A 26890-nucleotide genomic window follows, 5' to 3' on the forward strand; every position below is an offset into this window, starting at 1 on the left:
GCAGACCCTGGCCCCACTCCCACCCACCCTTTCCGATGGATTGATAGTCGGGGGCCGACATCACTTCTCCACCCAGCGTTTGGTTCTCCCGGGATTCGATATCTGCTCATCGTCGTCAATGTTTGAGCAAGGAAAGTGCTCGTTGCTCTGCAATGTGGCTGTTACCCATGAGAAAATGCATTTTTACAACGTCTTTACTGTGGCTGGTCTACTCTCGTGCGAACCGATACTGTTCGTGACAAACTAAACTGCGATGCGATACCGAATACCCTATGATGAACTTAAGGAAACTTAATGTCTAGAAATTTTCTACGCCTGTATGAGAGATGTAGAAGAGTTTTTTACCACTGGTAGCGGAAGTTGGGGTCGTCTTCAAGGACAACCTTGCCCTGGTCGGCGCGCTTGTTCTGGAGGATGAACCAGCCGGCGAGGCCCGCGGCGAGGAAGATCGAGGCGACCTCCATGCCGATGATGAGGTAGATTCCGGTGGGGTAGGTGGGGGCCTCCTTCTCCATGAAGGCGACCGAGGAAAGGATACCGCCGATACCGCCCCAGGCGACGACGAGGGCAGAGGAGAAGCCACGCTTAGACTGGGCACGGATAGAGGACTGAGCCCAGCCGATGGACAGTGAGAGGTTGGCGTTGACACCACCGCAAGCGAGGAAGACACCGAAGTAGCGGGCGCCCTTCTGCGAGGTCTCAAGGTGCGAGAAGAGGAGAGTGCCGACAATGGCGCAGATGCAGTTGAAGATGACCATGGCGCAGCGGGCACGGGGGACCTTGTCAGAGATCTTGGCGGTGATCAGGCAGGGAATGAGCATGTAGATGTAAGGAGGCGCCATGAGGAGCTGAGTGAGGGCGTTGGTGAAGCCGATCGACTGAAGAATGCGGGGCATGAAGTACGAGAGAGCGTAGATGCCGAGGCCAGAGGTGCCGAAGAGGAAGCCGAACACCCAGAGCTTAAGGTCGATCGAGTACTTCAGGAACTTGTGCCAGGTCATCGAGTCGGGCTCGGCATCGTTGCGGTCACGCTGGATGCGGGTCTTGATGATGTGGCGCTGGTGCTCGTTCAGGAAGTGGGCCTTGTCGGGGAAGTCGACGATGAAGAGGATGCCCGCGATACCGATGACAATGGTCAGGATGCCGTAGATGATGAAGATCCAGCGCCAGCCGGAGTAGTTGCGCAGTCCGTGCATCTGCGAGATCTGCAAGTCAGCTGCTGTTCATCGTCTTGGCCGTGCCGAGGCACTGTCACTGTCGGGTCCGGAATATGGTGATGCAGCGAGAGCTCGGTGCCATGACCGGTGTCGGAGGTCATGTGCCGATCGCCGAATGCCAAGTGCCACCGGTCACTTCGACCGGGCTGCAATTGGCGATCGCGGCACAACGACAAGGCACTGCTCCCGCGCATTTCACTCCACAATCGGAACCCGTGACAAACTGATACTCACTCCGTAGGACAGAATAGCGCTCATGCCGGCAAACGACTGAGAGATCGTGTAGAACATGGAGATGCGGAGCGAGATCTGGGCGCGAGGGTACCAGCACGCGAGCAGGTAACTGTGGCACGGTCAGCGAAAATGATTCGAAATAAGAGAAATTGGTATTACTCACGCAGCACCGGGGAAGAGGCAGGACTCGAAAGCACCAAGAAGAACGCGGAGACCGAGGAACTGAGTCCAGTTCTCAACGAAGCCCATACCGAGGATGACAGCGCCCCAGAGGACACACGCGCCACCGAGCCAAGTGCGAGCGCCGAAGCGACGGAGTCCGAGCTGCGAGGGGATCTCCAGGATGATGTAAGGGATGAAGAACATCATGGTGATGAGTCCGTAACTATAATGTCAGCGGATGGTGACTGGAAAGTAGACGAACCGGTTGTTGCCCTCGCTGAGCTTGAGGTCGGTCTGCATCGCCTGGTGGTTGGCGGCACGAGCCTGTCCAAGGTTGGAACGGTCACACTGCGAGACGAAGTACATCGCAATGAGGATGGGGATGAGGCGTCCGTCGACCTTGCGAAGGGTCTTCTTGACGTCGGCAGGGTCGAAGCCCTCGTCGAGGTTGTTATAACCATCCTGGCGGACGGCGACCTCCTCAATGAAGCTGTCGTGGCCCTTGCCGTCGAGCGACTGCTCGGTGCTGTAGGCACCCTCAACCGCGTTCGCCTTCTCGAAGTACTGGGTCTCTTGCTTCTCGGTCGACATTGTGGTAGAGGAGAGAGTAGAGGAGAGAGGAGTTGTTGCCCGAAGGATGAGGAGTCCGAAACAACACGTCGCGGCCAGCTTTAATAGTCGTTCAGCCTCCCCGTGTGGTTTTGCCGGGACCCCGCGCGATAATCAATCTGTCTCAAAGACAATCGCCTCCACAGCTTGCGATGCGCAGAGATCGACTGCGCGGGGTACAACCAATGGCCGGGGCGGGATTGGGATTCCGACTTCCGTCCATTATCTGGCTGTGTCTGGCGAGCTGGAGACACGTTTGGCCCCACCTTCGTCTGTACCTCAGGCCTAGATTGCTTTATCCGATTGGCGGATGGCCAGGGGCCTCTCACATGTTGAGACGATAATGCCCCTGTGACCAAGTCGACGTGCCCACTTGACCAGAGATCGAGACTCACCTGGCCGCAGTGGTGGGTGGAGGAGGCTTGAGCGACAGGGTAGGAGCCAAGGGTGCGATGGGCCATCGTCTCCTCTTTTGGTCGTCAGGGTGGGCGTGCCTGGGGCCGCGATGTCTTGGCAAGGCCCCGCAACTTGGTTTAGCCTCGAAGTTCGGGTTATAGTGGGGCCATCTGCGGGGCATCCGGGGAGAGGACTTTTCTGCACGTTGTACCCATGAGAACTGGCCTATAAGACGTCTGGGTAAACCCCGCAGATCGTCTGAGGTTTGTCGCGGTTTGTAGACAACCCGGGGGAGGCGGGGGTCCCCACTGCGCTAGACCATCAACACCTTCCAGGATCCTCCAGCCCTCACTCAGACAACGTACACCGAGATTCCCAAAGGACACGGGGCGGAGCAAACTACGGGGCCTGTCCTGGCGTCATACTCCTTCGCCGGCGCCAGAAAGTCCATCCCCCACACTTGTCTCGCGATCATCCCGGCATCCAAACGACCCGAGTTACTCGCTAGCGCACACTTTAAAGCCGGGCTGAATGTATTCCAGAACGTCCACACGACCGAGCAGACGCAGGCCAAAGTTTCTGGGTCAACCAGACGTGGATTCGGTCTCTATGTGTCGTGTGCACGGCAGCGGTACTCACTTAATTGACCATGCGGAGGAACGACGGTTCACTTGTTGACCCTCACGTCAGACAAGAGGCTTGCATGCCTCGGTGGAGTGATCGGAGCCAGCCCTCCGCCGGGGCAGCTCGCCACCGCGTTTCGGCGCCACGCGATCAGGCACCGGCACCGGTCACAACGGCAGCGATTCGGCAAGCGTTCGGCATGTCACGTGAGACTACAATTTCAAGATCCCATGACCGTCGATGCCTTGGTTCCAGGCCTGACAACGGTCTGTAGCTTGCATCGCCGAATTCGATCGTGGATCGGGTCACCTGCATCTGTTCCTTCCTCCACCCCCACTTTCTCCCACTCGGCGGCCATAACCTCTCACCCGAACATCGCTTGCCCGAATAGCATCAAGTAGATCCGCTCCCCGGTCGCTCAGAATAGACTTTGCAAGCGCTTAGCCGTCATTCCTTCGCTGCGACATCTCGTGACCCGGCTGAACGAAGACTGCACACTCCACAACACAACAATCGCCTCCCATGAACGAACCGACAGTCGTCAAGCGACTGCATATCTCGGGCCTCACGCCACAGATCACGCAGGACCACCTGCGTGACCGCTTCAAGTCTTTCGGAACAGTACTCGACCTCGAGGTCCCCGGGCCCAATGCGTTTGGAGAGCCCCGCGCCTTCGTCTATCTCAACATCGAGACTACGCCTGCCCAGCTGCGAAAATGTGAGTGGCAATTTTGGAAGGGGCGAGCTTCCTTAGGTTTCACGGAGCTAACATCAGGCCTGAACATCATGTCGGGTGCGCACTGGCGTGGCGCACAGCTGCGTCTCGCTGAGGCGAAGCCGCGATGGGATGTCAAGTATGCGTCGGGCTCGGCGTCGTCGTCAAAGGGAGATGAGGCGAAGCGGGCGCGTAAGCGTCTGCGCCGCGCCATCGTACAGACGGGCGGCAAGCACGCGCAGGACATGCGGCTGGTGACCGAGCCGCGGGGCAAGTTCTGGAAGATCGAGAATGGCCACCTCGTCCGGCCGATCTCTATGCGTCCGTCGCACCCGCTGCCGCCGGCGCTGAGCGCCGAGACGAAGGAGAAGGTCGCTCGGCGACCGATGAAGCGTATGCCCCGCCGCGTGATCGATCCGGAACGCTGGGGGGCCGCGCACGAGGTCTTCCCCGAGCTCGACGTGGAGCGGGAGGACGGATGGGAGTTTGAGTCCGCCGATGAGGAGGAGGAGGATGACGAGGGTCGCGTTCTGCTCGGACACTGGCGGAGAGGAGAGGAGTCGTCGCCTGTGTATGGACGGGTGCAGCCGAGTGCCGAGGACCTGTATGCGACGGAGGAGAGCGAGAGCGAATACGATGCTGGAAGCCGCGCGTCATCGCCCATGTTCCCTGCTCGCGATGGGTCGGCGTCGCCCCTCTTCCCGAATCGCGATCGGTTGGCGTCGCCTCTCTTCCCTTCTAGAGCGGACAGGGAGCGATCAGCGTCGCCCTTGTTCCCATCACGACGGGAGGAGCGCGAGCGCTCAGCTTCCCCCCTCTTCCCGTCGCGAGCGGCGGACGGTGAGCGCGAGCCGTCCAGCCCGTCAGAGGGGGCTGCCGATGCTGGCTCCGATCGATCAGTGTCTCCGCTCTTCCCGACTCGCATGCCGCGATCCGGTTCCTCATCGCCCCTTTTCCCCTCTCGCACATGAGAGTTGTATGCATCTACGTGTACACTAGCCCATGACTAACCAGCATTATTGACCATACATCCGTGTGCTAGCACAGAGTTACAGCATTATGGACATTCATTATGAACAGCGAAGGTGCCAGCACCTTTCGTATGGGGTTGTGTTTAGTGGAAGCGGCGACGCGAGCGGCGCGCGTGCTCGAGCTTGGAGCGCTTCGACTTGGGCTTGCACTTCTTCGGCTTCTTGCCGTGTGTCTTGTGCTTCTCGGTCGGGGTCTGCGGTGCCGAGGTCGGCGCGGGAGCTCCAGAGGTGGTAGCCTCACCTAGGGCGGATGACTCGATGGCACTCGAGGCGGACGCGGAAGAAGACGTAGCGGAGCCAGACTGCGCGGCGGAAGAAGCAGGAGCCGACGAGGTGAAACCCGACTGCACGCCGGCAGACGAAGCGACTGACGAGACGGAACCTGACTGAGCGGCGGAGGAAGCGGCAGAGGCTGACGAGGCAGAGCCAGACTCAGCGCCGGCAGAGGACGCGGACGACCCGGCCACGGCAGCGTTCTGCTCATTGCCGTCCTGGTCGTCACCTCCGATCCAGAACTCGCCGCCGGTGGAGCCCTCAGTGGTCGACTGGGAGGCAGTGGGAGCGGCAGTTGGGGTCGAACCAGTCGCCTCGGCGCTGGACGCGGGCGCGCCTGACGCAGTTTGAGCAGAGGGCGAAGCTGTTTGAGTAGCGGCCGCCTCGGCGGTGGGCTGGGCGGGTGCCCCGGTCCATGCACGGGTGGCAGGGCCGTTGGGCGGCGCGCTAGTGCCGGGACCGAAGTCGAACGGCGCCGGGGTGATCTTCAGTGTGGGCTGAACGGGGGGCACGTTGGCCTTAGTCGCTGGCGTGACCTGGGGCACGGGGTGGTCCTTCGTGTTCCAGGCGATGGGCGCCCACTCGGTGTTGGTGTAGGTGTCAGCCTCGACCGTGAAGATGTCGTCCTGGGCACCATTCTTGAACCCGTACTCCCAGTTGTAGTACGGCGGGTCGATGAAGTCCTGGTACGTAGGAGCCAAGGGTGCGATGGGCCATCGTCTCCTCTTTTGGTCGTCAGGGTGGGCGTGCCTGGGGCCGCGATGTCTTGGCAAGGCCCCGCAACTTGGTTTAGCCTCGAAGTTCGGGTTATAGTGGGGCCATCTGCGGGGCATCCGGGGAGAGGACTTTTCTGCACGTTGTACCCATGAGAACTGGCCTATAAGACGTCTGGGTAAACCCCGCAGATCGTCTGAGGTTTGTCGCGGTTTGTAGACAACCCGGGGGAGGCGGGGGTCCCCACTGCGCTAGACCATGAGACAAAGGAGGGCTACGTAGTATATCTATAGACATGGACGCAGCTGTTTCACTTGCACCTACGTACAGCTCCTGGTTTGCGAAGTGCCGGTTTGCATCATCTCCGCCTGACCGCCGAAGGCGCTGTGGATCCAGTTCCACGTGCAGAGGCAACCCTCGGGGGGACAGGGCGGCAGGCCAGCGGGAATCTCGAAGCGCGCAGCCTTGAACCAAGGGCACTGATAGTCGACGGAGATGACGACCATCTTGGAAGGGTCGAGCTTGCGGGGGTCGCTCTCGTACCCGATCGCGATCGCGCAGCCCTTGACGTCCTTGAGCTCAGAAGCGTTATCGCCGTCCTCGCAGTGTCGCATGCCGTGGGCGCCGCACGCGCGCTTCTCGTCTCCGTAGTTGCCGAGCGTGTTGCCCCAAGTCGTGAAATGACGGTTGCAGCTGAGCTCGGCGTTCAGGTGACCGCCGGCGACGAGCTCGACAAACTCGCCGTCAACGGGAGGCTCGTCGACCTTGCCGTGAAACCACCAGCCGCCGGGACCATCCTTCTTCCTCTGGAAGAGGGGGTTGGCGAGGTCCTGCGCGTCCCAGTTGTCGCCGTGGGGTCCGTTCTTGCCCTCGAAACTGAGCTGTTAGTCTCTGCAAGAGTGAGGCAGACTCACCCGAACACGGCAGGGTGCCAAAGGGCCATGTGGCCAAGCGCGGGCGTCGCAAGGCCAATTGCGGCGACCAGGCTGAGAAGCTTGGGAGCCATTGTTAGAAATCTAGAGAATGTGCTTTACAAAAGAGTGAATACGACACTGTACAGTGTACTACAAGAGGGAGCGCAGGTACCAGACCACACGCAGAAGTGAAGAAAGATAGGGGTGAGAAAGAGGAGGCGGAGGAGACGAAGGGAACAGTACAGTGTTGTTCATCAGCCTTATAACAAAACAGCAACAAAGCTGCTGGCTCGAGCACCGGGATGGCGAAGGACGCACAGAGGGCCACTCCCTACACGCAGGGCATGAGGCAGCCTGCTTAGGGAGGGTGCCATACCAAGCACTGAAACGGACACTCTGCTCACCCAGCGCATCCAGTTACGGCTCAGTTACGACAGTGGCGGTCTGTCGGGTGAGCGCTTGTTCTTGCCATGGCCTCAGGCACAAGCCGCCAAGGCGCTCGCCCCCTTCGTCCTGCTCCCAACCTCCAATCCTTCCTCGTCGCGGTTCCAGCTCGCAAGGAACGGACCTGAAGGCAGAGGAAGGGTAAGCTGGCGGGACCCGATACAGTGATCCGCAAGAATAGCTCGGCTCATGAATGAATGCACAATGTGCAGGGGCAGAGGCAGCAGGATGCCAGGGCTTTCGGCCGTTTCTGGGATTTCCAGGATAACGGCCGGGTGTGACAACAGGGGATGGGCCGAGGTGCCCGTTCAATGCGTCGGGCGCGATAAACTTCGGACCAAGGACGGATTCCAGACGCGTCGCGTCCTCCAGCGGGCAAGTCTCGCCGGGCGGTGGGTCTTATGGCATCGTGACGAGCAGGAGCCAGTCGCATGAGCTGTTGTCGTTCGCGGATTGTTCCAAATTGGCTACCAGAAGTAGAATGCAGACCCGGGTGACAATGCGCCGTTACGGCAGCTGCAATCGGACACGCACGGAGTCGAGCCCCCAGGAAAGGGGACCTGTCTGTGCATTGTCGGCGCTGTCGATCCCATCCCACGAGGCGACTGACGACGCGGTCTTGTCTGGCACATGCTTGTTCTGGATACGCATGCACAACCTGGGAATGCTGGGAAAGCACGCATCAAGGCAGTGCGCACCCGGTCCAGACCCCAGATCGAGATCGACAAACACGTCGCACTCGCAACGCTGAACTTAATACGACCCAGAGTCCATTCCGTCAAGCTTGAACGATTCCGATAGAATCTGAGCTGGGCGGTCTCGACGCTGAGGAGCGGAGCAGGTTTGAGCACAGGTAGGGGCGTGTGGTTCCGGGAAACACCACATGGATGTCCTCAGCGTTGACCGGTCCATTGCCAGCTCTTCGAACTTGGGGCATGGGATAGACTTCTGATCATCCGAATGCACAGCCTTGAGTTTGCCAAGCTTAGAAGTCACGATGTTCAGCGCAGAGGCGAATTTCGTGGCGGAGGCTATCCATGCGACATGTCACCCCTGCTCGATACGGAACGGAGGTGCCTCAGAGGTGGCCGCTGCGTTACAGGCCAACGGCGCGTTGTATTTAGGGAGTCTCCTTGAGCTCGACGGGCCTGCGGACATGTCGACAGATCAGGGACGCGTCTCTGCCCGGCAAGTGTGGGCATCGACCACCAATACTTGTCTTAAAAATCCCTCTCTACAGGCAATCTATGCATCTGCCCATGCACTCCCAATTGCCCCCGACCACCCCATAAGCTGGCAATTACTCACTCTGACTCATAGCGTGCATCAAGCACCGCAAAGAAGGGGCAGGCTCAAGAGCGCGTGCACGTGACTCGCCCTTCGACGCGCCTGACCTTGTATCAGCGAGTGCGGGATCCCGCTCTCAGCGCGACGCGTCCAAAGACATGACAAAGGGCGGTCAGTGGTTGTTGACAGCTCTCCACCCAGTCTATTTACTGAACATGCCGTCTGGTTCGCCTGTCTCCGTTTCAAACCCCCTCAAGCGCGCGCGTGTCGATGACGGCGAGCTTGGGCAGGTCCCGTCTGCCCTGACGCAGACAGAACTGCACGCTCAGATCAGGAAGCTGTCCCGCGACGAGCTGGAGGGTATCCTTCTGGATCTTGCCCCAACGACTGAAAGCGTCGCCAGTGCCGTGAAGACCTTGGTGGAGAAGAAGGAAGCGGCCGAGCGTGCTCGCGTGCACGACTTTGACCACTACTCCAAGTCGGCGTGGTATGCGATAAACAAGAAGCACGACCGGAAGTCGGGCTCAAAGCAGTACGAGGCCGGCTACGAGGTTGCGCATGACATCGAGGACATGTTCAAGACGATGTCGACGCAGACACATGCGCACTCGCCGCTCGCGACTAAGCGTAGCGCGCTCGAGACGATGCGCAAGATCCTCAAGAGCATCTGCCTCCACAACTCGGAGGTCGGGCGTGTCGTCATGAACAACATCTATGGGCAGATGGACTGTATGATCGCCGTTGCGAGGTGCTTTAATGCCGAGGACGTGCGACAAGTCGCGGCTGAGGGCCTGCTCGACCGCATCGAGGAACTCGAGCAACTGGCGAAGCAATATTGCGTGTTCGAGGAGCTGAACGAGGTGCTGGACATTGTGAGTGCTAGGCTTGGAGTGGCGCTAACGTCAGCTTGAGGAGACAGAGCGCGCTGGGCCGTAGCTGTTGCGCATCTCTACATCTTCCTGCACACATTCAAAGCCTCCATTTGTACCCCGTCCCTCGTTCGTCATGTATCTGTTTCTCGTTGCTGGGCTCTGTGCAGGTGACCCAGCTGCGACACGTGACCAAACCTATGGCTCGGATAAATGACGAAAATAGGTGTACAAAATTCACCTCCACTCTAAAAGTTCGAACCTGCTTTGGGTGCGAAGGCTGCACGCGCTCGCACCAGCGCCGGCAGTGGCAGATATAAGATTTCGCCGCGACTGTACTTCTCCATCACCCATCCCACCAGAGTGAGTAATTCGCGAGTTATGCCGGCGATGATGAGCTCTTTGTCGCCCCAGTCGGATGTGCTGTACAGCAATGACGACTCGACACGCACATACCCTTTTTCGTGCCCACTGAGCCGGGAAACTTCAGCATACCTCTTCTGTGAGCGTTAGCTAACGAAACAGGCAGACTTGTGTTCTTTTATTCCACCTTTTCGACCGCTGCTTCGCGTATCTCTCCGTCTTCTGAGCTTGGAATGCGTGGGCAGCGGTTACGCTAAGTGGAATGGCGGATTGCAGTTTGTCTACAGTGGACGGGCACCCGCATGTCATAGACTTATCTCGTAAGTGTTTCTCGAACATCGCTTGGACTGGAAGTCAACGTCTGCCCGTTGATGATTTACATTTCCATGCTAATTCTTGATCTGCCCTAGGGCTTGAAGAATAGACTGTACATTAAGAACGGCCAACTGAGGGCAACACTTCCAGTCCAGCTTTCTCACAGACGGCTTCAGCTGACGCGACAGGTTGTAACCACTCATCCCATTGATTTGTATCACGTAGCTTTACGCCATGTATCCCAGACTTTCTGCAAACTCTCTAGCTGCAATCGTTGCTGTCGTGACTAACTAGTTGCATTTGCGAGCGCAGGTCTACGCTTGGCTGTCTTCCGACCAGCCGCATGACTGACAGCATCAGCAAACATCATGATGACCTCACGCGGCATGTACGGCAGAGTAACAGGTATGCATAGTCTAATGCCTGGTATCGTTGCCTCCTGAGGCAGCCTTCATAGCGTTATCCAGCAGGGCGCGGTTGGCTCCCTCTCCCCTTCTCCGGCGGCCGCCGCCTCCGCGATCACGCGGCTCCCTCCTCTCCTCTCTCCTCCTCTCGCGGTCGCGCCCGTCGCCGCCCTCGTTGCGCTTCCGCTTCGGGTCTGGTGAGTCCTTGCCGTCATCGTCGAATGCCCGCTTCCTATTCGGGCTACCCGGAGCCGAGCCGTTCTCGGCAACCAGACCCATGCGCGCAGCTAGCGAGCCGCCGGCATTGCTGGTGTCGCGGGCGCGGGGGTTAATGCGCAGTTCACGCGGCGCTTCGCGCTCGGGACGGTCTGGTGTCGGGCGAACGTCACGCTCAGATGGGCGAGCGGGTTCGGCCTGGCGCGGTGTGTCGCGCTCCGACTGACGAGGCGTCTGCCCATCACCCGGACGACCCTCTCCGCGCGGGGTGTTTGGTGGCCGCTCGCCACGGGGTGTCGAGGCCTTCTCGTTGCGCTGCGGGTCGCGCTCGTGCCTCGCAGGCTCACGGTCGCGATGGTCACGCGGGTCACGAGTTGGCTCTTCTCTCCGCTCATGGCGACGAGGGCTGCGTGTGACGGGTTTGGCCGGGAGGCTGTCGCGCCCATCGCGTTGTTCGCGCGCAGGAGAATTGCGTCGAGACCGGCGACTACTCTCGTCGCGGCGCTCTTCGCGAGGCTCCTCACGACGGGGAGGACGCTCGTGCTCCTCTCGCCGCTCCCTCTTCTCCCCTCGTCGCTCTCCACGCTCGCTTCGCTCACTTCGTTCGCCGCGATCGCTTCTTTCACCGCGGTCGCTCCTATCACCACGGTCGCTGCGATCGCTGCGATCACTGCGTTCACTACGCTCACCACGCTCTCGGCGATGACCGCGCTCGCCACGTCGATCGTCGCGCTCATCTCGCTCGTCACGGGTGTCGCGGCCATCGCGGCGCCTGTCGCGGTCACTGGCACGGTCGCCTCGCTCCCTCTCGTCTTCTCGTCGTCGGCTGCGATCGCTCGTCCTGCTGTCTTCCGTTCCGCTACGCTGAGGACGGGGCGGTACGGGGGTTGATCCTCGCGATCCAGGGCGATCCATGGGCGACGACGGAGGTTGGTCGACAAGACCACCGAACCTGCGGGCTCGAGATCGCTTGCGCTCATCCTCAATTGACTTCTCGTCCATCGGCTTTTCAGGTTTCTCCGGAGGCGGCATCGTGCTCTTCTCTGGCTCCTTGATATCTTTAGCGTCTCTGCCGTTCCGGCCGTCGTCACGGCGCTCGTCGCCTGGCGTAGCCTTGGGGCTGTCCTCAGCCTTCGACTCAGCTGCGGCAGCACGGGCACTACGTGTCCGCTCGAGTTTCTCACGCAGTGCCTTGGCGTCGTTCTGAGCAGAAGACTGAGTATCGGCGGGAGCGGTAGCAGCCTGATCTTTCTCAGATTCAGCCTTGGCCGCTTCCTCCTTCTCCTCGGCTGCCTTGGCTGCAGCGGCCGCCTCGGCAGCGGCTTTCTCCTCAGCCTGCTTGGCAGCGAGGCGCTTCTGGTTGACAGCGAACTGCTTGGCGCCGTTAGGGTGGAAGTCCGCGTACGAGACACAAGGGCGTTGAGTCTGGCGAGTCTTAAGCTGGTTGAGGTACGACTTGAATGCGGGGACCTGCTCGGGGCCGATCTTATTCTCCAGCTTGCCCTCCACCAGCTTGCGAACCGAGTCCTCGATACTCCGAGCGTTGGTGTCCATGATGGGGAAGAATGGCAGAAGCTGAAGCGCGATAACGATGGCGTTCTTCGGGCTGAACTCGGTGTTGGAAACCAAGCAAGCCTTCAAGCTGGTCGACAGGCTGTTGTGCAGCTTCGCGTAGAAGTTCTTGAAGCTGTCGTAGTCCATCGTCTTCTTCGTGTCCGCGTTTTTGGTGCGGTACTGCATGCCGGGAAGCGTAGCCTCAGAGCCATCGGCGGTGCCGAGCGCCTCCAGATTGTACTTGCTCTCGCTGAGGTACCAAGCGTCAAGATCGACAAGCATCAGATATAAGCAGCGACCAAGATTGCGCGCCTCGTTCTCAGTGCAGGTGTAGATTCGCGTCGATAAGCCAGTCGAGAAGAAGTGCGAATAGGCCAGAGCGGCAGAGAATCCAGGAGTACCAAAGTCGTGCGCCATGCGGATGAAGCGAGCCACAAACATAGCGTCGGCAGGGGAGTTGACAGCGCGGTTGTAGAAGCAATGGTCGTGCAGCTGGCGAGCAATCAGACCTTCGCGCTGCTGGTCCACGTCGGAGTTGAACCAGTTGCGACACTCCTCCTGCAGGCGTCCGCGCACCTCCTCGACGTGCTTCTCCATTGTCGCCTTCTCCTTCCGCAGCACGTCATCGCGCGCACGAAGTCGCTTGCCCTCACTCGACGTCTTGGACACTTCTCGGAGAAGCTTGGCGATTCTAGCACTGGCCTGGTCGTACTGGTTGGTTGCACAGGCGATGTCATTGACGGCTAAACTGTTATAGCGAACGATGAAAGGACTATTGTCAGCTTCAGCTAGCGTCTGGTACTCACATTCCCAACACATCCTTGACGGGTCGGTACTCAGGAAGAACCTCAAGCTCGCGAATGGTGCCTGTCAGGTGAGAGGGCCACCACTCTGACTGGCTGTCCACGTCCATGGCTTCTCCAGACGGAGCGTCCTCCTGAGCCGCCAGCTTCGGTCGCAAAATCATCCAGGCCATCTGAGGCTCGATTCCAATCTCCTCTGACAGCTCGGTGAACGTCGGAATGAGGTTGATACGCTCCTGCGGAGTGAGGACCTCCGCCACATACATGCAGAACCGGATGAAGATGTTGCGGGTGTAGTCGCGCTGACCTTGGATGGTCAGAAGAGGCGCATCCGGGTCGAGGAACGGCGCCTCGGCGGCAGTGTAGGCCAGGCCAACGAGGATGGGCACCGCCAGACCAGTGGAGCGTAGCGCCTCAACAAAGCGAGGGCCGCTCTTTTTCACCTGATCCAGAAGCTCGGCTGAACGGAGGGGCTTTCGCGAACCGCGGGTATTCTCCGTGGCGAAGAACGCCTCGCGCACCATCTCCGGTCCAGCAGCGTAAGACTCGAGCTGCTCGTTGGAGATGGCAAACTCCTCGACAGTGTCCTCGCCAGTCATACCGTTCATGAGCTTCTCCAAAACAGTGAACGCCGCCATATCGGTGAACTTCAACTGCGTTGCGATCATCTTGAGAATAGGGTCGAGCGGGAATGCGTAGCGGCGATTCACAAGTCCAACAAACGTCGCAAGATAGTCGACAGACTTTCCAGACAGTTGGGAGACGTTACCCAAAGTGTCGACCCAACTGAACACGGCGATGTCTTTCGAGAGCATGTTCGTGTAGCGACCAACCTCGACCATGTGCTCTCCGATATTGCCCACCGACCCGTACGACATGGTCTGGCTGTTTGCTGTCGTCCAGAAAACCAGAGGATTGGAGTGAGCGATGCCGGCCAGCGCGCGGGCGGGACCACGCTCAGCTGCCTGAGAAGCGGGGACTGGAGGGCCAGACGGGTTTGCAGCAGCGGCAGTGATTCGTCGCATTGCACCCTTCACTTCTCGCTGGGCTTGAGCGGCTGCGTGAACGGCCAGCGGAAGGTTGTTGCGATCACGTGCGTTGGTAGTCGAGTCGCGCCACTCTCCGAAGAGACTGCAGAGCAGGTCCCAATCAAGGAGTTCGAAAAGCTCATAAAGCTCCGCGTCGAAGGCACCACTCGCGGCATCGGCCACGGACAGGGCGGGAAGGATGACCTTCCTGAGAATGCCAGTCCAGGGCTTGATGTCCGTTAGGCTCAACTTGAACCCCTTTACCTCCTTGTCCGAGCTGCCCTCCATCACCGCATTCTTCACCTTCTCCATGAGCTGTTCACTGAGTTGATGCTTCATCAGGCGAATGATCTTAATCATCAGTGACGAGTTGCGTCCACCCAGGCCTTGAAGTAGGATAAGCCACCGCTCTCCCCGAACGTGGATGTCGTCGATTTCCGACCACTGCTCCAGTTCATCCATCCAGGTCGGGTAGAAGAACTCAAACTCTTTGTTGATCGTCGATGGTGGTACCGGAGTGTACAGCGTTTGGACCACTTCCTCCGGCGTGTGGCCCTCCACCTCCGAGTAACCGGGACCACGGACGATTCTTCGGTAGAGCGGTGTGAGGGAGTAGTCGATGTTGCGAATGATGAGCTGGCCGAGGGCGGGGTTGGCGACAACTGTCCACGGGTACTTCGCCAGAAGGTAGAGAGACATGTTAGACTCTCCTATGGCGAGAAGCGCGCGAAGCAGCTGGATCTTTTGCTCAGCTTTCGGCTTCTCGGGCTCCACCTCCTCCTCTGCCGCGGCCTCGCCTCCTTCCGGGGCATCGTCGTCAACGAGCACGGAGTTTGCGAGGGCGTTACTCGGCCCCGAACGGGTGTTCATGGCATTTTTGTATCGAGAGAGAATGTCCTCCATGCCGTTCTCGTCTGGGCTGAGCTTCTGCAGAAGGTGGCCAGGCTTGACCAGACCCTCCTTGATCAGTAGGGCGGTAAGGACCAATAGTCCTGTTGGTGTCTGGCCGTTGTCGGTGTTTTGGTAGAAAAGGTATCGGAATCCCAGCGTCTTTGCAATAGTACTGTCGTCATCAGGCAGAACGTCCAAGGCGTGAGTTATCCGTTCCTCTTCAGTGTCGTAATGCGGAAGCGGTCGCGGGCCATTCTGAGCGAAGTGCCCGATGAGGTGTCGGAAAAAGCGCCAAGTCGTCGGGACGTGACAGCTGGCGATCTCGATGATGAGATCGAGGACGCGAACGGGGGCGAGACCGAAGGTTCCGATGATGAGCTGGATGCGCGTCCAGACATCTTCCGCGTGTTGCCGAACCTCTTCGTCGGAGCTCTTTGCGGTTTTCGAGAAGACTAGCGGCCCAGTCAATAGAACAATGAGATGTGAGAAGCCCTCTGATGCCTCGCGAAGCAAATTCGATGTTCGCTGCTTGAAGTAAGTCGAGGTCTGCAGCTTGATGTATCCGCGGTGCAGCTGCTGAGCGTCTCGAGGCGTCGGATGCAGTCCCAGCGGCGACAGGTTCTCGACAGATGAGACAAGATTTACGACATGCTGTGGAACCGTCTTGGACGCCTTTGAATTAGCTGGATGTCGAGTGTGCCGAACTTACGGCGAGCTCCTTGACTAGAATGTTGGCGCGATCGAGAATGGCCGAGTCGAACTCCTCGGGTTGGCGATCCTTGCTGTCACTCTCCGTTAGAATGACCTCGTCTATGGCGTCGATGACAGCCGATCCCAGCGCTTCCGCCTCCGACGCGCTGTTCTCGTTGATGCTTGTGAAGACGTCGTTGAAGAGCGCTACGAGCACATCCGCCGAGAGTGCCGATCTCAACAACGTAATGACGCTGTTAAACAAGTTCAACTGTTTCAGAGGTTCAGCCGTAGCTGCCTTGGTCTGCTCGAGCAAGACACCGGCACTGGGTTGTCAGTAATGTTACGAGATCGGAGCGCGCGCGGCCATCCTACTCACATGGTGTCGCGCCCTCCAGACTCCCAAGATTCCAAAGCGGTTGACAGCTTGGCCACATCGGAAGAGCGGTCGAATGCTCCAGACGTGGAGGCCTTGCGATCCACCATCTTTGGGTCGTTGTGGAGATGACCGACTGGGTCAAGGGGTGAATGTTGATACAACCGTCAGTCGCCGCACATCTTGAGCGGGTGGAGGTGCTAGTGCGGAGGCAGATCATCTCGTGGCCATGGGATTAAAGTGCGAAAAGCAATCAGGAAATGAGCCGCTGAAGATAACGAGCAGCACCAGTTATGCATGCATTGTCACTGTTCATGCTGTGTGATCTGCAGTAATACGAGGTTATGCTCTAGCTTTGATGTATGTACGCCGCATGGAGGACGAAAGAAGTGACGGCAAGTAAGCGATAAGGATGAGGCTACACATTGGTGGCGCGCTGTCCGATCTTCACCCTGCCCAACCTCTCACAAAAGACAAAAGAAGCTCCTCCGCTCAAGAAAAGCCTGTGCACCTTGCGATGCAGCCTTGTTCTCCGCCAGGGAGTCGAACCCTGCTCTATCGCGAACACCTGAGGGGCATCTCTCGTTCTGAGAGGCGATTATACTAACCGATATACTAGCGAAGAGGCCATGACATCGGGTTCGGAGTTCGGCCGACCCGCCAGCGCGCCGCCGGCCTGCGATGCCTGCGATGGCCGTCTCGAGGATCACGTTGGGCAAGAGGAGATGTTTAACCTAATGTGCAGGAGAACTTAGTCTACATTGAGTGTTGAGGGATACCCGAAGCCATGGGACGGAGCGGTCTGTGGCGGCAACCTTTGTTGAAGGTCCGCAGCGATGAGATGGCACGGTACCCGGGGCGATCGGGGCGACGCTCTTGAATATTATCAGTGGCACGATGAAAGAGTCCGAGGAACGATCACCTGCACAGCAATACCCATTGTGATGTACTATCGCTTGTTTGTGGTCGTGTAAGTCTGTGGAGAATACATCGTGGCGGAGTCGAACAATGCCTTTCCATGTCATTGTAACTGTACAGCGACCGTTCATCGACATCTGAGCACTACCCCGTCACGACAGTGTGCCTTCGAGCCCCTTTTGTGGGCATCACTAAAAACACTTGCGGATGTCGGTCACTGTGCATCAGGTGCAAACATTGTGACCGGCATCGCCGCGTGCTGTCAACGCCACATGAGATCGCGACGCAAAATGTTCTTAAACCAGCACCTCCCGTACTTTGCATGTCATCGAGACTTTCAACCATTCCACCATGAGCTGTTCCCTGATCCTCGTTCCGGTCCCGATCCCCGACTTCGCCAAACCGGCTCCTCCAAACTGCTGCCACTCGCTGGCCAGCCAAAGGCAGTCGCTCCCCACGATATCCCCGCCTGTGACTCCCATTGACAAGCTTGTGAGTGCAGTCACTTTACAGCGGCGCGCTAACAATCAGATGTGGCGGGACGTCGTCTTGCCTAGTCTCAAGAGTACACCCTCACGCAGGAGCCAGCAAGAAACTAGTCAACCCGCCCAGGTCGATAAGGAGCACTGCCTGGCGCCTAACGGAAGCAGTTCAGCCTGGCGGCCACCCTTTCGCTCCCAGTCCAATGTGCCCTCGCGCGACGTCCAAGGTTCACTGATCGCGACCCATGACAAGGTCCCATTCGGAGATGCCCCGGAAAGGATCCAGAAGAGCCCTGTGCCCAAGCTGCTGGTCTCGCGTCCAACCCCGTTGGGCCGCATAGATGAGGAGAACGTTACTTCCGGAACTGCTCGTGGAGATGAGAGCCCAGCTGAAGCTGATGCTGCCCTCCACGAGCCAATCCAAGAGTGGCCGATGCCCAGCGGTGTCTGGGCTGATGACTATGGCGATGACGACGTTGTGTCCGATGTCTGGCGGCGAGTATTCAGTAATGAGATCCGGAACCTCGAGCTCCGAAGCATAGTCAAGAACTGGCCTGCAGCTACGGGCTATTGGGCTAGCAGCCTGCGTTACGACGAAAGTATTAGCTGGCCCGAGGACTGGTGTGACCCGGTTACAGCTGTGGCGCTTCTTGAAAGGGAAGACGGAGTTGAGTTCCGATCTATGCCTGAAGGGCAGCCAAAGTCCAGCGGGAGGAAGGGCAAGAAAAGAAAGAGGAAAAATAACAGATGGAGGGGAAGCAGGCGTGGGTGAACCCCAGGTGTCAGATTGGCCAAGAGTTTGGTGCTCTCAGCGTTGCTTGCAACTCAAAGTTCTTCACGATAAATGAAAATGTATCCTGTGATCAGTCCAAGTGAACGCCAACCCTGTTAGTCAGAATCGGCCGATAGATGTTCGGTGACGGTCAGTAATCCAATCAATCCAATCTATAACATAGGAGATACAAGGCGAGGGAGTCGGAGGGTCATATGGTGGGGCAACTAGTGCCCTCACATCGTTACCGCCATGATTATGCAGGCGAGGGAAACGTAAGGAGAGAGACGCTCGCCTATCCGCGCACTCTTGAAGAAGAGGCCGAGGAATCTGTTGAGTCAGCGCAGGCGATGTGTCCTTAACTCACCCTTCACGGTTGCGGTCGACAAGGCTTGGAGCGAGGGCTCGGATGTAGGTGCACGTGCAGATGAAGAGGATCACCAGGAACAGGAGCGACTGGAAGTTGAAGAGAGCCGACTGGACGTTAGGTTTATCGAATGCCAACGCAGCTTACCATCTTGCGGGCCTGTCTTCTTTCGTGGGATAGAGGTCGGTGGAGATCCAGAGTCGCAAGATTCGTGGAAAGCGTCCACATGACGCGTCTGGTGCGTGTGCGGGGAAAAAGTCCCGCTCGACCGGTTACCCCGCATTCTGGCTGAGATAGCAGTTCCTGAGATGTTGTTGTTCCGCAACCGCACTCTCCTCATCCTCTCGGAGCCTGAAAGCTGCTCGAGGCAGACAGAGATAAACCCATGCCCCCGGCCAAGAGGGGAAAGGGATCTCCTGCTAAGAGGAAGCTCAGTTCTCTTAGCTCAGTGAGTGTAGCAAGACCTACTATTGCTCAAGTACATCAGCTGACTGTACCAGTTTCAACCTACACTGAACTTTGGGAAGGCCCCAGCGAGAACGAATTCCTCTTCGAGTGCGAGCACTCAGGCCAAGTCATCAGAAACCAAGCTTGTTAAGGACAGTGACGATGACAGCAAGCTCATGCCCCCGCCTCCGGTCCCGTCTCGAACTCGGACCCGATCGGCTTCAGGCTCAAAGAAGGGGAAGGAGAAAGCAGGAGATGACATCGACGATTCGATCGAAATCATAGACAGCGACGACGAAGTGAGCGAGGAAGAGAAGGCCCCTAGAAAGAAGCGGGGTTCGTCATGTATGTTCCTTAAGCCGATGATGACTGACAGCTAGCTCTTTCGACCGACACCGCCACGACGACCGGCGGTCTCTGGACGGATGCTTACGCCCCCACGCAGGTGGTATGTTACAGGACTAGCCTGCTGAGTTGCTAACACGATGAAGTCAGAACTAGCACCCGGAAAACAACGCGTTGCCAAGGTAGCCGAATGGTTGTACGAGGCCGTCCATGGCGTGCCCGAATCGGTCGGGAAGTCTGGCGCACCCGTGTCGCAGACAACGCGCGATCGGTTACGCAAGTACAGGGTGAGTCACTGTTTAAATTCCGCGAACTGATAGCAGCGTGTCCTACTTGTCACTGGACCTGCGGGTATCGGCAAGACTACCACGGTCCGCGTAGTCGCCAAAGAGCTTGGGATCGACCTCTCGGAAAGGAGCGAGGGTGTCGAGGAGCGTGGGCTCGGGAGCGGTTTTGGTGAGTTTCCAAGCGTTCTAGATGACTGACCGTAGAACATGAGACTGGCACCGGCAAAGTTGCAGCTTGGCTTTCTCGTAATGCGTATCCATCGCTCGACGTTGCTAGCTCGTCGAAGGCCCGCCCTCGTGCTTTGCTCATGACATCGCTGCCCAACATCAGTCACATTCCGACTCGTCTCGCCTTCCATCAGGCTCTGCTCGGCTTCTGCAAGAGCTACAACTCGAGTAGCTGTCCTCTGATCATCGTCCATAGCGATGTGGGCAGCGGTGGGAGAGCCGAGGCGAGCTGGATGGACCGAGAGAATGGAGGAAGTGAGAGCATTCTGGACGTGGTGGGACGTGATGTGTTTGACGGGCCGTGGAGCGCCGAGATCAAGTAAGTTCTCAGCTCTTCCGACAGAAGAACTGACCGCAGCTTCCGCCCGCTAGCCCCCACGTTCATCACGAAGGCATTGAACCGAGTCCTCTCCATGGCAATCCAAGATCCTGCCTTACGGCCGCCTGTCGGGGCGATCCAGCTTATCGCCCAGTCCAATGGAGATCTGCGGAGTGCCATCAACTCGCTGCAAATGCTGTCTTCGGGGAAATCCCTGAAGGCCATGGCTAAGAAGCGCAAAACGGACGCTCCCCGAGCGAAGGCAACCGGCCGCGGCAGTCGTGGTGGCAAGGGAGCGAAAGTAGACCTCAGCGACGAGATTCGCACAGCGTGAGTGCTCTCTGTCCCCTGCCGCTAATCCTCAGTCTGGAGGCTATAACTTTGCGCGAGCAGTCACTAAACCTGTTCCATGCCTTGGGCAAGGTCTTCTACAACAAGCGTGCGTGTTGATGAAGCCGGCTGGAATGCTGACTTCAAGGACTCGGAGATCCAACCGATGACAAGGAGGACAAGGAGGCTGTGGCGGCTATTGAAAAGCTACCGAAAGATCTGCCGCTGCCGCGTCATCTGCGAGAGTTTCAACGAAGCAAGTCACTCGTACAGATGGAGGTGAGTTGACGATCTCTGGGAATGACTAACAACAGACGTTCCTGCCGACCGTGCCAGTCGACGCCTCAACATTCGCACTTTGGCTGCACTCCAACATCCCCAAGTTCTGCGAGGAGATCGAGGAGTTTAGTGCTATCCTCGACGAGTTCGGTTTAGCGGACTTGATGCGCACAGACGACGACATCGTGGGTTAAGGGGCGCGTGGCATGCTGACCAGCGACAGTGGCAATCGAGTCCCGTTGCCATCGCCTATGCGCTGCATCTAAATGTACGCGGTGCGCTCATGGGGCTACCGTCACCAGTGTCAAGGCAAGTTAGGCTGTTGCACATGAGACTGACTCTATGCAGAGGGTCGAATCGCAAGGTGACGAAGCCTCAGTTCTTCGAGAGCTACCGCACCGAGCGCGACAACGGCGCCCTGTTGGACGTCGCGGCAGGGTACATGGCTCGGAAAGCCGTCGCATCGCACCCTGACTGGCCTAGCAATGAGGGCGACGGAGCGGCGTCTTGGGGCGGGATGGCCTCGAGAGCGGTTCTCGCAACAGAGCTGGTTCCCATGGCGGTGAAAATACAGCATCTGACGAACAGTAAGTGGCAAGTTAGCGGATGGTGCTAGGTAGCTGATTGTACAGACCCGCTACTTCCTATCTCGGTCCGCCCACTGACGATGCCCCCTTACGTAACGTCGACGATTGCATCGTCGTCCGAGGAGCTGACGGAGACCTCGGGTCCAGATGCTTCTGACCTGGGCCATGCGCAGATGGCCGGGGAAGATGGCATGGGTGACGTTCCTGAACGTCAGGGTTGGGACACGGAGGAGGCCGCCGAGCGTGCCGAGGACGAGGAACTGGGCTGGCTCGAGGACGACGACATTGAGGACTGGGACTAGGCCCCCGCAGGGTTGGGCGGCGCTAGTTTCACCTCGCCGCTTGCGATGCGTGGGCAAAGTGGCATAGTGGCGGCTCATACGGCGTGCGAGCCGGTGTATAATAGAAAAATAGAAGTGACCGCATGGCAGCGCGTGGGTGCAGCGGTCGGAGCATGCAGAGAGCACACCAGTTGTTTACTGATTGGTGCAAAACAGGGACAGATGAGGGCCGGAGTTGGATATTCGGAGCTGACCTCATAGCCTTAATGTGTAACCTTGGGCTGCACGTGACGGCGGAATGCCCAGTATGCCGTGCGAGCGGTGACCAAATGCATCATCGGTCGGGCAGCCAGGCGGCTGCCCTGAGTGTCTGATGCCCAGTAAACGCAAAGGCTAGCAAACCGTCAGCGTGCAGAGTAGTGTCGTGATAGCGACAGTCCATTCTCGTCCCTCGTGATCCGATCCGCTCCTCCCTCCTCCTCCTCTTATGCTCGCTACCTCTAGGCTCTGGCAAACGCAATCTCGACACTTACTCCGTCGTCCGTCGCCTCTGCCAGTCCGAGCGAACCTTGTAAGTAGTCCTCCGCTAGCCAGATCGCTCCCCTTGCAGCTTGCGGCACTTTCCCACACCTGCATTCATTAGGGCGCATCACCAGACCAGAACACTGACAGCATCCCCACAGAGCACCTTAGCTGTCCGAAAGACACCTTCCATCAGTGCCAGCGCATCCCGCCTCTCGCAACCGCAACACCAGCGCCGCGTCCCCTCTCTCCGCCGCACTCTTTGCCTCTGCTGCCGCATCGATTCCGTTAACGGCATGTCGACTGCAGTCTCTGGAGGCGCTGCCTCCTCTCCCGCCAAGGGGGACGAGTACCGCCTGCCTACCTCTGTGGCTCCTACGCACTACGAGCTGGCGTTCAAGACGGACCTCGAGTCCTCTCCCCCCTCCTTCCTGGGTGAGGCCATGATCGACCTCGACGTCAAGGAGGACGTGAAGCAGATCGTCTTCAACATCAACCCCGACCTCAAGGTCACCAACATTGCGATCAAGAACCTGGACCAGAAGACCTCTACCGCGCTCAGCATCCCCCTCAAGGCGTTCAGCATCGACAAGGACCAGGAGCGCGGCAAGGTCGACGTCTCCTCCCTGCCCGGAGGCGGCCTCACTGCCGGCTCGAAGGCCAAGCTCTTCGTGCGCTGGGAGGCCGAACTCGGCGACAACATGATGGGCTATTACAAGTCCGAGGGCGACGCCGACGCCAACGGCAAGAAGCCCATGTGAGTCCCCCAAGGTGGATCAGAAGAGTGTGCTGACGAACCTAGCTACGCCCTCACCCAGTTCGAGCCCACCGCCGCCCGCCGCGCGTTCCCCTCCTGGGACGAGCCCCTCCTCAAGTCCAAGTTCACCGTCAGCATGATCGCGAAGGAGGGCAACACCGTCCTCGCCAACATGCCTGCCGTCTCGACCAAGCCTTGGAAGCCTGCCTCGAACGTCACCGCCGAGTCGCCCCTTAAGGACGGGTACGAGATCGGCTCCCTCCTCACCAACGTCTACGCTCTCGGCAAGACCGAGGGCAAGACTGAGGGCAAGACTGAGGGAAAGACCGAGGGCAAGACTGAGAAGGGCAAGACTGAGGGCAAGACCGAGAAGGGCAAGACGGAGGGTAAGACTGAGGGCAAGACCGAAGGCAAGACTGAGGGTCTTCCCAAGTCTAAGACTGAGGGCAAGACGGAGGGTAAGACCGAGGGTCTCCCCAAGCAGAAGACTGAGGGCAAGACGGAGGGAAAGACGGAGGGAAAGACTGAGGGTCTCCCCAAGCAGAAGACTGAGGGCAAGACTGAGGGCAAGACCGAAGGCAAGACGGAGGGTAAGACGGAGGGCAAGACCGAGAAGGGAGATCGGAGACCGAGAAGGGCAAGACGGAGGGCAAGACGGAGGGCAAGACCGAGTCCTCCAAGTCGGACAACTGGCAGATCACCAAGTTCGAGACCACGCCCCTCGTCTCGACCTACCTTGTCGCCTTCGCTTGTGGCGAGTTCAAGTTCCTCGAGAGCGAGTTCAAGTCCAAGCTCACCGGCAAGACTGTCCCTCTGCGCATCTACACCACGCCCAACGAGATCGGCCAGGCCCAGTTCGGCCTCGACATCAAGAAGTGGGCTCTCCCCATCTACGAGGAGGTCTTCGACATCCCCTACCCCCTGCCCAAGCTCGACACTCTCGTCGCCCACGACTTTGACGCCGGCGCCATGGAGAACTGGGGTCTCATCACCGGTCGCACCACCGCGTACCTTTACGACGAGAAGAAGTCCTCCCTCTCCGCCAAGAAGCGCGTCGCTACCGTTCAGTGCCACGAGCTCGCCCACATGTGGTTCGGTGACATCGTGTAAGTACCAATACTTCCCCGCTCTCTCTTTCTATGCCTTGGCTGGCCCTCGTCCCGCTCGCCATGCATCCCGCAGCACAGTCTAGGGCTGGGGCTGCATAGCGGGGCCTGGTTGGAGGTCGGTGGAGGCCTGGTGGAGGTCCCACGTGACAGTGGCAAATCAGTGTGGCACTTCACCGGGTGGCTCCCGACATCCACCCAACCTCTTCCAACGACTTCTACACTCTTCAACACGCGCTGACAGCGGAGCACAATGTCGTGGTGGGACAACCTTTGGTTAAACGAGGCCTTTGCCACGCTAATGGGAGAGCTTGTTATTCCCGACAGGATCTGGCCAGAGTGGAAGGTTAGGCAGGAATTCGTCGGCGGACACCTTGTCAGCGCTCTGGGCCTCGATTCGCAGCGTTCTTCACACCCCATCGAGGTTGACTGCCCCGACGCGAACCAGATCAACCAGATCTTCGACTCTATCTCTTACTCGAAGGGCGCTTCGGTCCTCCGCATGCTCTCGTCGGTCGTTGGAGAGGAGACTTTCCTCAAGGGTGTCTCTCTCTACCTGAAGAAGCACCTCTACTCCAACGCCGTTACCGCCGATCTCTGGGCCGGAATCTCTGAGGCTTCGGGCATGGACGTCTCCAAGGTCATGGCCAACTGGACCCTCAAGGTCGGATTCCCCATGATCTCGGTCGAGGAGCCCGGAGACGGCACCATCAAGCTCACCCAGAACCGCTTCCTGTCCACCGGCGACGTCAAGCCCGAGGAGGACGAGACCATCTGGTGGGTCCCCCTCCAGGTCAAGACCGTTGGTTCGGACGGCAAGGTCTCGACGGACGCCAAGGCGTTCCTCGAGGGCCGCTCGACGACGTACGATCTCAAGGGTTCCGATTCGTTCAAGCTGAACGGCGACTCGATCGGTGTCTACCGCGTCAAGTACACGCCCGAGCGTCTCGCCAAGCTCGGCCAGCAGGCGCAGTCCTTCTCGGTCGAGGACCGTGTCGGCCTCATCGGCGACGCGGCCACGATCGCGCGCGCGGGCTACGCCAAGACCTCTGGCTCGCTCAACCTCATCAACGAGCTCGCCGAGACCGAGAAGGAGTACCTGCCGCTCGACCAGATCAACCTCGCGCTTGGCAAGCTGAACGCGACGTGGTGGGAGCAGCCGAAGGAGGTGCGCGATGCGATCAACGCGCTGCGCATCAAGGTGTTCAAGCCCGTGGTCGAGCGCCTGGGCTACGACCACAAGGAGAACGACGCGCCCGACGTCAAGGAGCTGCGCACGCTTGCGATCTCGACGTGCGCCGGTGCCGAGGACGCCGACGTCCTCGCCGAGCTCAAGGCGCGCTTCCAGCCCTTCCTTGAGAACAACGACGACTCGCGCATCCCCCCCGACCTCCAGCGCATCACGTACAGCGTCGCGGTCAAGCACGGCGGCGAGACCGAGTACAACAAGATTCGCGCCGTGTACGACAAGCCCCCCACGCCCCACACCAAGGTCGACGCCCTCTTCGCCCTCGGCGTGCCCAAGGACCAGAAGCTCATCGACCGCACCTTTGCCATGTTCACCGACGGATCCCTCAAGAGCCAGGACTATTACATTGCCTTTTTCGCGCTCGCCTCCAACCGCGAGTCCCGCCGCCAGATCGGCGACTACTTCATGGAGAACTTTGACAGGGTAAGTGTATCCGCGGTCGTCCCATGTCCCCGATCTCGCAGAGAAGCACCGCTCAGAAACGCCAATCACCGCGAAAGTCAAACACCCTCTCACACATTCTTCCGAGAAGCACAGCTGACAGACCCCAGTTCGACAAGGAGTTCTCGGCCTCGTTCGGTATCGCGCACCTCATCAAGGGTGCCTTCGGCTCGCTCACCTCCAAGGAGGACCTTGCCAAGATCAAGAAGTTCTTCGACGGCAGGGGTGAGTTCTTGAACCTTGACTCAGACACAAGTGCAGTTCTGACAGTAGACATCTCGCGTTACAAGCTCTCGGTCCACCAGGTCTACGACACGATCCAGGCCGCGTCGGACTGGCTCGAGCGTGATCAGCAGGACGTCGAGCAGGTGAGTCCCCCAGAGGAGGCGGCGAAGGCGAAGCGGGCAGCGGCTTGTAGTTTCAGCCGCGTGTAACCTGCAAGCAAGGTTCGGGGTTCGCGACCCGGCACGTGTGATCGTGACGTGCTTCTGCACATCACGCATAACATGGCGGGCACCCTCGAATGTCGCTCCCGCCGCAAGACCCAGCTCCATACACTCCGTGTGATAAGCTGACCCATCACAGTGGCTCAAGCAGAACAAGTTCCTCTAAGCCGCTAAGTGCGACGTGCAGAACAGCATGTGCATAGGGAAACCAGCCGTCCCTTCACAGGGGGCGTGGTGAGTAGAACGAGCAAAAGGAGCGAGGAGATGTAAGAAGGAGAAGCAGAATGCAAATCAATCGGTAATCGAAGCCAGGCGGGGCGAACAGCAGGCGTCTATCACCGTTTCCAGGATCGGAGAGGAGATACGGGTGGTAGAGTCCTAACTGCGCGACGGCCCTTAACCCGTCCATCGGTGAACAACAGAGGGCCAGCAGTATAGGTGGGACAAAGGGAGAATGGCAGCCGGGCGAGCAACTGACCCAGGGATCTGAACGGCATGCAATCGAAACCCGCCATTGTTGAAGGGTATCTGATAACATTCCGTCCTTGGCCCCAGCTTTCGACCGTTATCGATGGACTATCGCATTGATCGCATCGAC

General features: G+C 58.8%; 8 protein-coding genes and 1 non-coding gene across 9 annotated transcripts; 5 read left to right on the forward strand and 4 right to left on the reverse strand.

The window, feature by feature from the left end:
* Positions 1-341: 341 nt before the first annotated feature.
* Positions 342-2204, reverse strand: A1Q1_08293 (uncharacterized protein; the record flags this gene model as incomplete). The annotated part of the gene is made up of 4 exons (XM_014326440.1): positions 342-1196; positions 1452-1560; positions 1615-1836; positions 1876-2204. The coding sequence occupies 4 exons, from the start codon at positions 2202-2204 to the stop codon at positions 342-344; spliced, it is 1515 nt and encodes a 504-aa protein (XP_014181915.1).
* A 1560-nt stretch (positions 2205-3764) lies between these two features.
* Positions 3765-4928, forward strand: A1Q1_08294 (uncharacterized protein; the record flags this gene model as incomplete). Its single annotated transcript, XM_014326441.1, has 1 exon — positions 3765-4928. One exon carries the CDS (start codon positions 3765-3767, stop codon positions 4926-4928), a length of 1164 nt encoding a protein of 387 aa, XP_014181916.1.
* A 143-nt stretch (positions 4929-5071) lies between these two features.
* On the reverse strand, positions 5072-6981 carry A1Q1_08295 (uncharacterized protein; the record flags this gene model as incomplete). The annotated part of the gene is made up of 3 exons (XM_014326442.1): positions 5072-6221; positions 6300-6851; positions 6896-6981. The coding sequence occupies 3 exons, from the start codon at positions 6979-6981 to the stop codon at positions 5072-5074; spliced, it is 1788 nt and encodes a 595-aa protein (XP_014181917.1).
* Positions 6982-8835: 1854 nt separating this feature from the next.
* On the forward strand, positions 8836-9531 carry A1Q1_08296 (uncharacterized protein; the record flags this gene model as incomplete). The annotated part of the gene is made up of 1 exon (XM_014326443.1): positions 8836-9531. One exon carries the CDS (start codon positions 8836-8838, stop codon positions 9529-9531), a length of 696 nt encoding a protein of 231 aa, XP_014181918.1.
* A 1052-nt stretch (positions 9532-10583) lies between these two features.
* A1Q1_08297 (nucleic acid binding protein) lies at positions 10584-16239 on the reverse strand (the record flags this gene model as incomplete). The annotated part of the gene is made up of 4 exons (XM_014326444.1): positions 10584-13089; positions 13148-15714; positions 15773-16079; positions 16133-16239. The coding sequence occupies 4 exons, from the start codon at positions 16237-16239 to the stop codon at positions 10584-10586; spliced, it is 5487 nt and encodes a 1828-aa protein (XP_014181919.1).
* A 418-nt stretch (positions 16240-16657) lies between these two features.
* A1Q1_t220 lies at positions 16658-16754 on the reverse strand. Its single transcript has one exon. It is a non-coding gene; the product is annotated as a tRNA-Glu (tRNA).
* A 644-nt stretch (positions 16755-17398) lies between these two features.
* A1Q1_08298 (uncharacterized protein) lies at positions 17399-18301 on the forward strand (the record flags this gene model as incomplete). Its single annotated transcript, XM_014326445.1, has 1 exon — positions 17399-18301. The coding sequence occupies one exon, from the start codon at positions 17399-17401 to the stop codon at positions 18299-18301; it is 903 nt and encodes a 300-aa protein (XP_014181920.1).
* A 752-nt stretch (positions 18302-19053) lies between these two features.
* Positions 19054-21792, forward strand: A1Q1_08299 (RAD17; the record flags this gene model as incomplete). Its single annotated transcript, XM_014326446.1, has 11 exons — positions 19054-19116; positions 19169-19451; positions 19496-19563; positions 19607-19747; positions 19823-19916; positions 20172-20294; positions 20348-20624; positions 20842-20903; positions 20961-21088; positions 21268-21490; positions 21536-21792. The coding sequence occupies 11 exons, from the start codon at positions 19054-19056 to the stop codon at positions 21790-21792; spliced, it is 1719 nt and encodes a 572-aa protein (XP_014181921.1).
* Positions 21793-22258: 466 nt separating this feature from the next.
* Positions 22259-26458, forward strand: A1Q1_08300 (leucyl aminopeptidase; the record flags this gene model as incomplete). Its single annotated transcript, XM_014326447.1, has 8 exons — positions 22259-22342; positions 22455-23050; positions 23096-23580; positions 23646-24156; positions 24484-25828; positions 25957-26071; positions 26117-26214; positions 26432-26458. The coding sequence occupies 8 exons, from the start codon at positions 22259-22261 to the stop codon at positions 26456-26458; spliced, it is 3261 nt and encodes a 1086-aa protein (XP_014181922.1).
* Between the last annotated feature and the right edge of the window lie 432 nt (positions 26459-26890).

The sequence above is a fragment of the Trichosporon asahii genome (assembly GCF_000293215.1).
Source record: "Trichosporon asahii var. asahii CBS 2479 unplaced genomic scaffold scaffold00018, whole genome shotgun sequence".
Classification (NCBI taxonomy): domain Eukaryota; kingdom Fungi; phylum Basidiomycota; class Tremellomycetes; order Trichosporonales; family Trichosporonaceae; genus Trichosporon; species Trichosporon asahii.